The sequence below is a fragment of the Gossypium arboreum genome, chromosome 13 (genome assembly GCF_025698485.1).
Source record: "Gossypium arboreum isolate Shixiya-1 chromosome 13, ASM2569848v2, whole genome shotgun sequence".
Classification (NCBI taxonomy): Eukaryota; Viridiplantae; Streptophyta; class Magnoliopsida; order Malvales; family Malvaceae; genus Gossypium; species Gossypium arboreum.
Window position 1 is genome coordinate 48,882,111 of NC_069082.1, and position 11,882 is coordinate 48,893,992.

An 11,882-nucleotide genomic window follows, 5' to 3' on the forward strand; every position below is an offset into this window, starting at 1 on the left:
ATAATAAGCACTAGATAAGTGCTTTCCAGCCCAGATTAAGCAACTAGACTATGATGATTGATAACCACTGAGATGTGTTAGCCAATCAAACTCTTCTTTCTTGGAAATGGATGACAGGTATGAAATATGAAACAAAGCACTAAGGTGTGAACAAAACTACAACAGATATGACCTGGCAGCTCCCAAAAGACTTGATTTCCACTCTGTCGTACCCAAAAGCAGCGGGTCCTAAATGTTTTCTTTATTGTGCTCAGAGCTACTCACATGGACAAGCCAGTTTTCTCTGTCTATTGTAAAATTACCTATTTCAAAGCCAGATTGCTCAATACTTCCGAGATCTTTTAAATAGTTATTATGTTCATAAATGTGATAAGAAACTACATTAATTTAACTATCGAAAATGACAAGGAGCCTTCGAAGTTGGAGAAAGAAAAATAGTATGGGTGTCTTGTATTTAAAAAAATGAAAATATGACAGTGTGAAAAATAGAAAGCTATTTAGGTGTTGAGTCAAAGCCATGTGAGATTTAGCGTGGAAAGGTGCTCTCAGAATCACCATTTCTATATCTACTAACAATAAACTCTCATAACCATGTGGTTTCTTTATTATTTGAAATAATGAGACACCTTGAAATTCTATATAAATACAAGAAGACCATGTCTCTACCTCCAACACCTAACGTTTTCTCTCTTGTTTATCAGTCTTTGGTCATCCAAATTCAATTTTCAACTCCAAAATTTGGTATCAACCATGAGTTTTCGTTTGCCATCCATTGTTGTTAATGCCAAGCAAGTCCTTAAAGCTCAACAGGCTCAATCAAGTGTGCCAAAAGGTCACATTGCAATCTATGTAGGGGAGGTTGAGAGAAAGAGATACATCATTCCGGTTACTTTCTTGAATCACCCTTCATTCGTAGACTTGCTCAACCAAGCAGAGGAAGAGTTCGGGTTCAATCATCCAATGGGTGGTTTAACGATACCATGCAAAGAAGACACGTTCATCGATCTTGCTTCTCGATTGCATGCCTTGACATGACAGAAATGAATAATGAACGATACCATGCAAAGCCCTCGCCCCTCAACAATTTTGATGAGCTTTTCATTAGTTATTGTTTTCCAATCTCGTTTATCGTAGAAAAATAAAGAACATGCAGCAAACACTTTGTATATGTAAAGTCCGCTCGCTGACGGGGAAGATATACGTTAATTTAAGAAAAAAAGAACTAGAAAACTATTTCTTTCATTTCTAACTTTTTTTAACTTCATCAGGTTCTTGAGCTAAAATCTTGAAAGTTACAGAAATTCACAAATGTCAACTTTGCTAACACAATTTGTATGGGAAATTCATCATAGAATCACAAGCCTCCAGCAATAGTTACTTTTCTCAGTTAATGAGGTAAAATTGTTGGTGTTAAGAACAAAAGCAAGCAAGGTTCAGCAAAAGCTTGAGCAGCAAGGCTCTAGACTTGCTGAAGAAACAAACAGAATTCAAGAATTGAAATGAAAAAACAAAGAAAAGTAGAGAATGTATTGAATGAAATTTTGATGAATTTTCATTAAAAAGAACAAAAGCATTAAGCCATTACATATACCAGACAAGCTGGTCAATACAAAACAAGTTTTCAACTAAACAAATACCTAACACCACTAAATTACATTGAAACTTGTTAAATTAACTTTTATATGTTGCATTGCTGAATTTTCAGTCAATCAATACCTAATTACATCAAGAAAGAGTTACCAACTAAGTTCAAATCTAACTTGATTACAAAAATATAACTTGAAGTAACAAAACAAGTTGAAATTGGATAGCAACAGTGAACTTCAGCTGCTGCTTGCATGGCTCGAGTGCATGTGCTGCTCCTTGGTTGTATGTGCTACATAAAGACCAACTTTAACACTCCTCCTTGGTTTCTATGCTGCAAACTCCCATTCGCTCTCTCAGTGTAATAAACATTGACATACTAAGGGGTTTTGTCAAGATGTCAGCAACTTGATCCTCAGAATCGCAATGAATCAGCTCCACCCCTCGAGCTTGTTCCATCTCCCGAACAACATGAAACTTGATTTTAAAGTATTTTGTTCTTCCATGGAAGACAGGATTCTTTGCAATTGCAACAACGGATTGATTGTCAGACATGATCCCTGTTGCTTCCCTTTGGTGCAGATTTAAATCAACCAAAATCTTCCTTAGCCAAATGGCTTGGTTGACAGCTCCAGCAGCTGCCACATATTTTGCCTCAGTAGTTGACTGAACAACCACATTTTATTTCTTTGAGCTCCAACAAAATATGGTTGAACCAAGGGTAAAAAAATACCTTGAGGTACTTTTCATGTCATCCATTGAGCCAGCCCAGTCACTATCTGTATAGCCAACCAATTTCAAGCTTTCAGCCTTGCTAAACAGCATTCCATAGCTCAGAGTACCTTTGATGTACCTGAGAACTCTTTTGGCAGCTTTGAAGTGACTCGTATTGCAGCAATGCATGAATCTTGAGAGTAAACTCACAGCAAACATTATGTCTGGCCTAGTGGCAGTCAAGTATAGAAAACAACCAACTAGGCTTCTATAGGTTGACTCACATAAATTCTCAAAAGCACTTTGGCTCGATAGCTTCTCTCCAACAGCAACTGGTGTGGTTATTGCTTTACAATTCTGCATTGAGAATTTATTTAAGATCTTCATGGAAAAAGCTCTTTGACTTAGAAAAATTCCTTCTTGAGTTTATGTTACTTCTATGCCTAGGAAGTAGGACCTTTGTCCTAAGTCAGACATCTCAAACTTCTGCTCTAGTTTTGCTTTGAAATCTGCCAACATTGCTTGGTCTCCTCCTGAAACAACAGGTCATCAACATATAGAGACACAATGAGCTGGGTTTCAGCTTCTTCCTTCTTAACATACAATGTTGGCTCACCAATGCTTTTTTCAAACCCAAACTGATGAAGTAACTATTGATCCTGCTATACCAGGCTCTAGGTGCTTGCTTCAAGCCATACAAGGCTTTCTTTCACCTATACACCATGTGCTCTTTACCTGCCACTTCAAAACCTTGAGGTTGGTCAACATAAATTTCCTCTTCAAGAAAACCATTGAGGAAGGCTGATTTAACATCAAGTTGGTGAATGTTCAATTGCAGCTATGCTGCTAAGGCAACCAGTAGTCTGATGGTGTCTAGCCTGGCCATTGGTGCAAAGGTCTCTAGGTAATCTAAGCCATACTTCTGGCTAAACCCTTTTACAACTAGCCTAGCTTTAAGTTTGTTCAAACTTCCATTAGCATTATGCTTGGCTCGATAGACCCATTTTACCCCAATTATCTTCCTATCAGCTTGTCTTTCAACTAATTCCTAAGTCTGATTTTCTTTAATCATTCTGATTTCTTCAGCCATTGCTTGTTTCCATCTTTTCTCAACTTTAACTTCTTCAAAACAACATGGCTCTACTGTGGCTACTTGTGCTCTTTCATAGATTTTAGCCAAAGGTCTAGTCCCTCTGACTGGTTCATCATCAACATCCATCTCAGAACCATTTTGATCAGGCTCAAGTTGATCAGCCATAGGTTCTTCAAAAACTGCCTCTGGCTCACTCTTTTCTCAATTCCAACAAGCTTTCTCATCAAACACCACATCTCTGCTTACTAGCACCTTGCTTGTTGAAGGATCCAAGATCCTATAGCCCTTCTTGACTGTGGTGTAGCATACCAGAATACCAGGATGAGCCTTCTTGGCCAACTTGTCTCTCTTCACTGCTGGAACATGTGCATAGCAAATGCAACCAAAGACCCTCAGGTGAGCCAATGATGGTTTAAACCTTAACTAGGCCTCAAATGGTGTTTTGTGAGCCAAGGCCTTAGTTGGAAGCCTGTTTGAAGGTACACAACAGTGTTTACTGCCTCAGCCCACAAGGTTTTGGGCAAATTCTTCTCAAACAGTAGACACCTGGCCATATCCATTAAGCTTATATTCTTTCTTTCACTAATACCATTCTGTTGAGGTGTATAGGTGTTGGTAAGCTTGTTTTTGATGCCTTGTTCAGCACAAAAGGCTTGAAACTGAGCTGAGGTGTACTCAGTTCCATTATCAGACCTTAGGGTCTTAAGCTTACAGACTGTTTCAGTCTCTACAGTTGTTTTGAACTTCCAAAACACTAAGGCCACCTCTGATTTGTACTTCAAGAAGTAAATCCAGCAAAATCTCGAATGATTATAAATAAATAAAATGAAATACCTTCTACCATTCAGTGACTGAGTCTTCATAGGGCCACACACATCAGTGTGCATAAGCTGTAGCCTTTCTGAGGCTCTCCAGGCCTTGTTTGGAGGAAATAGCAATCTTGTAACACCCCGTGCCCGAGTCCGTTACCGGAGTCGAACACAAGGTGCACACAAACTTAACTTAATCATTTTCACTGTCCATTTAAAAATTTCCAGACAAGCTGGTTACTGCGTCACTGTCGCCTTAAAAATCATATCTTGAGTTTCAAAACTCGAAAATCAGTTTCGTAATTTTTCCCCGAAACTAGACTCATATTTCCATTTACAGATTTTTTTCTATAATTTTTGGTCGAGCCAATTAGTACAGTTTATTAGTTAAAGTCTCCCCTATTCCAAGGTTTGACTACACAGACCTTTATGCATTACGAATTGGATATCTTCCGGTACAGGTCTTCAATACTGATGCTGTTTGTTTCTTTAGAAACTAGACTCAAAGAGGAATCTATAAATATATGGAATGACTCCTAATCATCTCTAGTTAATTTACAATGAATTTCCAAAGTCGGAACAGGGGATCCAGAAACTGTTCTGGCCCTGTTTCACGAGAACTTTAATATCTCTTAACATATAACTCATATGACCGTTTCGTTTCTTCCATATGAAAGTAGATTCATATAGGTTCATTTACATAATTTATTCACTATTTAATTCTATTTCTAAAAATTTTAGTGATTTTTCAAATGCTCACCACTGCTGCTGTCCGTATCTGTTTTCAAGGTAAACTTTACCTATTTCGTGGTTTCCATGGACCAACTAGAGTTTTGTCATACATAGGTCCACATATACTCATATTTAGCCATTCAAATGGCTGATCATTTGCCTAACACTTCCATTCCAGTCCATGCTCACATCATGAAACCATACATATATACATAAACACAAATAGTCTAATGCCATACCCCACTTTTACGAGCCATTTTCGCATGGTGTACACACATACATCACAAAACGTATTTGAAAAACAGCAAAGGGTAGTCCTATACATGCCATATCCGGAGTTCAACTAAAAGAATACCAAAAGGGCTTTGATAGTGTGGATGACTTGACTTGATGATCCCGAATCCGATAGCTAACGAGCAAAATCTATAAAACAGAGAAACAACGGAGTAAGCAATTTATGCTTAGTAAGTTTGAGCAAGGGATTCCAGCACAACAAAAGCATAGCAATCATATAGCTAACGGATAATTTCGTATGCACAAATTCTCAATGTCATACTTATTTTACATTCCAACCCCTATATTCATACATAAGGGATCATCTTAGCCAAATACCGGAAGCTCATTACTCGACTGAGCGAATATCATTCGAAGGGAATCAACTAATTTCAAGCACATACGAACATACCTCATTGCTGGAATTTTTCAAGCGTATTAACTGAAATTTTTACAGCAAGAACGCTCGTTCTCGAATCACGTACCTTCGGAATTTAACCGGATATAACGACTAGCTCAAATGCCTTCGGGACAAACCCCGGTTATAGTAACTCACACGAATGCCTTCGGGACTTAACCCGGGTTTAGTAACTCGCACAAATGCCTTCGGGCTTAACCCGGATTTATTAACTCGCACAAATGCCTTCGGGCTTAACCCGGATTTATTAACTCGCACGAACGCCTTCGGATCTTAGTCCGGATATGGTCACTTAACACAAAGCCTTCGGGACTTAGCCTAGACATCATTCAAATAGCCAAGCACAATTATCAATAAATCATGACACATTCGTATTTCATTCTCATTAGCAAAATTCAAACACAAGTCACTTATCACATTTGCAATTTCGGCTCAATAGCCACACACAAAGAGCATGATCTAATCAAATCATAATCTAAGTTCCATTACTCGAGAACTTACCTCGGACGTGGTCGAACGATTTCGACGGCTATTCGACGACTTTTTCCTTCCCCTTATCGGATTTAGCTCCCTTTGCTCTTGAGCTTAATTTAACAAATAAATTGGTTTTATCATTTGAGCATCGAAGAGGAATTCAAGGTACTTAGCCCACATATTTTCATTAGACATTAAAGTCACATATGTACGAAAATCATGAATCAACTCAACACATTAGTTAGTACTCCCTTAGCCGGATTTTCTAAGCCAAGAATAGGCATCAATATGCTTGCCTCTAACCGAATGCATGCACACCATTTCCCTCATGTGGCGAATATGCATGTCCATGTTGAGGCCAATTATACACTTAATACCACACAAAAAACAGCATACATTTTACTAACTAACGCATTCCATATTGTAATTCAATACACATCTATCATTTCCTTCATAACCGAAACATCATCACAAGCAAATATACACCTTGAAATAGTATACATGTCATACCAATACATCATGTGCAAACATATATTCATGTAGGTGCAAGGGCTGAATCTCAAGTTGCTTATATCCAAATATAAACACATATCCAAAGCTCAAATCTTACTTACCATGCAACATGCATGAATCGTACTTATGGATATACCATGGCCGAATACACCACCACACCATACCGTTTCAATTTGGTCATGGTTAAACAAAGAACTTAGTATCTCATTCAAAATGCTAAAAGAAAATCTAAGAGTCCTCAATCCCCATCACATGTATCATTATCAAGCTTGATATTTAGCATGCAATGGCATTAACACCACATCCACTTTGGCGAATATCATTCCATGACATAGCAAAGATTTGAACTGTGGGCTAATAAAAACATCAAGCTAGCAACTAAAAACATGCATGAATCCCATGGCACAACCTCAAACATACCTTAATCTTGACACAAGTATGGCCAAACTTCCTCCTAATCCCCCTCCAAACCAAGCATGAAGCAAGAACCCCTTCCTTCTTCCTTAGAATTTCAGCTCCAAGAAAATGAAAAAAAGATGAACAACAATTTTTTTCTTCTCTTTTCCTCTACTCACGGCAATGGGGAGGGGGAGAGCCTTCACACACAATTTTTTTTTTTATTTTTTATTACCCATGCATCTTATTTTATTTCTCCTTACATAATGCACTTACAAAACATGTTTCATGACATGTCTTGCCCATATTTCCTTGTCATGGCCGGCCACTAGCTATTAGGGGGGAAATTTGACATGCAAGTCCATTGTTTTGCATGCATGCTTTAAATTAGTCATCACACATTTCCCCATCATACTTTCAAAGTTTTCTACTAGGTCTTTTCTAGTGAAATTCACATTTATAACTCTAAATTAAAACATCAAAAATGTCACACATGAGTTAACACATATTATAGGCAATAAAATAAATATTAAATTATTTTTATGCCTCGATTTTGTGGTCTCAAAACCACATTCCGACTAGGGTCGTTTTAAGGCTGTCACAAATCTAGCTTGTTTTCCTAGCTGACATACCTCACAAACCTCCTATTTTTCAACTGAATTAGTGAAGCTTTCAACCAAATCCTCCTTGATCATTTGAGCCATTGATCTGAAGTTTGCATGGCCAAGCCTTTGATACCAAAGCTTGGATTCATGTAGTAAGGCTGTGTAGGTAGTGCGTAAACCCTTATTCCAATCCACAACAAAAATTTTGTTAGTCATTGCTACTAACATGAGCTTGGATCCTGTTGGATCACTGATTTGACACTCTTTTCCTTTGAACACAACAGAATTGCCTTTCTCTAGCAGTTAAGCAATGTTAAGAAGATTTTTGTCAATTTCAGGCAACTACTATCTAAGAGCCATCCATTTGAGACTTTCTCCTGAGTAGCTGAGCATGACACAGCAAAAACTTGCTCCTCATGGTCACTATCTTCTTTTGCTATTCGAGCCTCAGCCTTTGGCTGTTGTGGCTGACCCTACGTTGGTTTGCCTTTACTTTTACAAACCCTTTTAACATGGCCCATCTTTTTATAGTATTGGCACTACACATCTAGCCTAAACTAGCAATTGGCCTCTGGATGACCAGGCCTTTTGCAATGCCTGCAAGGTTGATCCCTCATTCTTGGTATAGGCTTGTCTCTCTAGGTCTTTTTTCCTTTGTAGGCAGAGGTACTCGAAGCTGACTTGGTTTTGGCTTGGAAGGCACCTTCTTGGTGCTCCTCTAGTCTGCTAGCTCTTCTTTACTCTTGTGCATAGAGAGCATTGATCAGCTCTATCAATGAGATACTGGTCAGGTCCCTTGAGTCTTCGAGGGAAGATATTTTTGCCTCATACCTCTTAGGTAAGGTTGAGATCACCTTTTCCACTATCCTTACTTTACTGAACTGCTCTCCAAGGAGCCTTATGCTGTTTACCACAGCCATAATCCTGTCTGAATACTATTTGACAGTTTCTTCCTCTTTCATTTTCAAATTCTCGAAGTCCCTTCTCAAGTTCAATAGCCGTTGCTGCCTTGTCCTGTCTGTCCCTTGAAATTCCTCCTTCAATCTATCCCAGGCCTACTTTGGTGTCTCACAGGCCATGATCCTTGTGAAAATCACATCTGACACACAATTTTGGATGTAGGACATGGTTTTGTGCCTCTTGGTCCTTTCATTAACATGCTGCCTGATTTGAGCCACTATTGGGTTGGCCTTAAGTGGTGCTAGTTCAACATATGAGTTGACGAACTCCTATAGGTCGAATGCTTGCAGGTAGGTCTTCATTTTAATTACCCATATATGATAGCCCTCTCCATTGAAGACTGGTGGTGCAGCTGGTGAGAAGCCTGATGAAGCTATTCGAATTTGTAGCTCAACTAGAACAGGTCCACTGAGATTACAGCTCTAGATACCAATTGTTGGTGTTAAGAACAAAAGCAAGCAAGGTTCAGTAGAAGCTTGAGCAGCAAGGCTCGAGACTTGCTAAAGAAATAAACATAATTCAAGAACTGAAATGAAAAAATAAAGAAAAGTGGAAAATGTATTGAATGAAATTTTGATGAATTTTCATTAAAAAGAACAAAGGCATTAAGCCATTACATATACCAGACAAGCTGGTCAATACAAAACAAGTTTTCACCTAAACAAATACCTAGCACCACTGTTAAATTAACTTGTACATGTTGCATTGCTGAATTTTCAGTCAATCAACACCTAATTACATCAAGAAAGAGTTACCAACTAAGTTCAAATCTAACTTGATTACAAAAATATAAGTTGAAGTAACAAAACAAGTTGAAATTGGATAGCAACATTGAACTTCAACTGCTTCCTGCATGGCTCGAGTGCATGTGCTACTCCTTGGCTGCATGTGCTGCATGGAGACCAACTTCAACAAAAAATTTGTAATTTAATCTGAATAATGAAAACTAGAAGTATAATATTACCAATAGATTCACAGGCGTAGTTTCTTTATTGTAATTATCAGTAAGCACCTGCTGAAAATTTGTTCACGCCTTCGTTTTTGTTTTTCCCCCTATTATAAGTTGTAGAATATTTTATAAGTAGCATACAATGCCACACATAACTTGATGTAACAACCCTATACATATTCGTATTAACCTTGAATCAGCATAGGCATAAAAGGCTGGCTCAGAATCAACTAGCCTTTATCACCCACTCATTCGTTATGCTTTACAAAAAGGAGATCTAATTCCCACCCCACTGTTGGGGTTTTGATAGTAGAGGAAGAAAATAGAAGCAAGTAATCCAGATGAAGTAAAGTTAAACTTCAATACTTGAATATGCAACATGCCATATACATAAGTAATTCGGATAACATATGTTGGATTTTGAGTAAAACAAAGAAGAAGAGAAAACTGATGCCAAAAATTTGAACAAGAAGAAAACTGAATTTGATCTCCAAAAAATTTGATTTTTCATTAGCTTGAGATACATTTATATTAAAAAGAAATATGGCAGTCATCTAATGTTTAACTGCTCCCACTAATACATGACTTAAGTCTAGCTAGAATTAGACACAAAAAATAACTGACATATTAGTCGTTACATCACATTCAAATCTTTAGCAAATCCTACTAACTTTAAAAGTCAAATTAAGAAGGAACTAAATCAAGTTACAAAAGAACAAAATAAACAAAATACTACTGCTCCTTTAGTTCAGCTTGGATGCTGGTTTCCCTTTGTATTGCAGGCCAAAGTTTAACACTCCTCCTTGGACTGTATGCAGCAAACACCAATCTTTCTCCTTAAAACTTCAAATCTAGTTGCATCGAGTGGCTTAGTCAAAATATCAACCAATTGATTTTCTGAATTACAATGAATAAGATTCACTTCTTTTGATTGCTGAACCTCTCGAACAAAGTGAAATTTGATATTAAAGTGTTTGGTTTTGCCATGAAAAACTAGAATTTTGGCTATGACAACTACTGATTGGTTATCAACCTTGATGTCAATTGGTTTAGTCTATTCTTCATTCATGTCACATAGAAGCTTTCTAAGCCAAATGGCTTGATTAATAGCTGCAGCAGTTGCAATGTACTCTACTTTAGCTGTGGATTGAGTAACAGTTTGTTGCTTCTTTGAACTCCAAAAGAAAACTCCTAAGCCAAGGGTAAAAACGTAACCAGAAGTGCTCTTCATGTCATTGACAAAGCCAACCCAATCACTATCAGAATATCTAGTCAACTTAAGCTCCTTCTCCTTCTCAAACTTAACTCTATAGTTCAAAGTTCCTTTAACATATCCGAGTATCCTCTTAGCTACTTTAAAATGAATGACATCACAACAGTGCATGAATCTAGATAGAAGACTAACACTAGACATAATGTCAGGCCTTATTATTGTTAAGTAAAGCAAGCAACCTACTAGACTTCGATATTCCTTCCCGTCAACCCTCTCTTGATTCCCACTACTAGTCAGCTTCTCCCATTGAGCCATTGGTGTGCTAACTGTTTTACAATTTGTCATGCAAAATCTGTTGAGAATTTTCAAAGCAAAGGCATGTTGGCTAATGAAGATGCCTTAATCAGATTGGTTCACTTCCATGCCAAGGAAGTATGCCATAACTCCCAAATCTGTCTTTTCAAAATCTTCTTGTATTTACACTTTGAATTCACCAATTAACTCATCTTTGCTTCTAGTTACAAGCAAGTCATCCACATAGAGTGATACAATCAATAAGGTCTCACTTTCTGACCTTTACACATAAAGTGTTGCTTCACTAACACTTTTCTCAAACCCGAGCATAGACAGGTAAGTGTCAACCCTGTCATACCAGGCCCTTGGTGCCTGCTTCAGGCCATACAGGGCCTTTTTCAGCTTATAAACCTTGTCCTCTTCTCCTAGGACCTTAAATCCATCTGGTTGCTCAATGAAAATCTCCTCCTTGAGAAAACCATTAAGAAATGCTGACTTAACATCTAACTGGTGAACCCTCCATTGCTTCTAAGCAGCTAAGGCAAACAGAAGTTTAATTGTGTCTAGCTTTACTATTGGTGCAAATGTCTCTATGAAATCGATGCCATATTGCTATCTGTAGCCTTTCACCACAAGTCTTACCTTGTGCTTGTTGAATAAGCCATCAACATTATATTTGGTTCTAAACACCAATTTGACACCTATAAATTTCTTCTGATCTGGTCTATCAACCAATTCCCAAGTGTCATTCTTGTGGATCATGTCTAATTCAGCTTCCATGGCCTTCTTCCAATACTTGTCCCTGGCAGCTTCTTCAAAATTTGAAGGTTCCACTATTGTAACATCACATCTTTG

The 11,882-nt window shown here is 37.8% G+C and overlaps 2 protein-coding genes across 2 annotated transcripts; one reads left to right on the forward strand and one right to left on the reverse strand.

The window, feature by feature from the left end:
* The first annotated feature begins 597 nt into the window (after positions 1 to 597).
* Positions 598 to 1,242, forward strand: LOC108464862 (auxin-responsive protein SAUR23-like). The gene has a single exon (XM_017765139.2). The coding sequence runs from the start codon at positions 751 to 753 to the stop codon at positions 1,033 to 1,035; it is 285 nt and encodes a 94-aa protein (XP_017620628.1). The 5' UTR covers positions 598 to 750; the 3' UTR covers positions 1,036 to 1,242.
* Positions 1,243 to 10,574: 9,332 nt separating this feature from the next.
* On the reverse strand, positions 10,575 to 11,048 carry LOC108464858 (secreted RxLR effector protein 161-like). Its single transcript, XM_017765135.1, has one exon. The coding sequence runs from the start codon at positions 11,046 to 11,048 to the stop codon at positions 10,575 to 10,577; it is 474 nt and encodes a 157-aa protein (XP_017620624.1).
* Positions 11,049 to 11,882: the final 834 nt, after the last annotated feature.

Coding starts and splice junctions, on each gene's coding strand:
- LOC108464858 (XM_017765135.1), bottom strand. CDS start 11,048: ATGGCTCAATGGGAGAAGCTGACTAGTAGTGGGAATCAAGAGAGGGTT.
- LOC108464862 (XM_017765139.2), top strand. CDS start 751: ATGAGTTTTCGTTTGCCATCCATTGTTGTTAATGCCAAGCAAGTCCTT.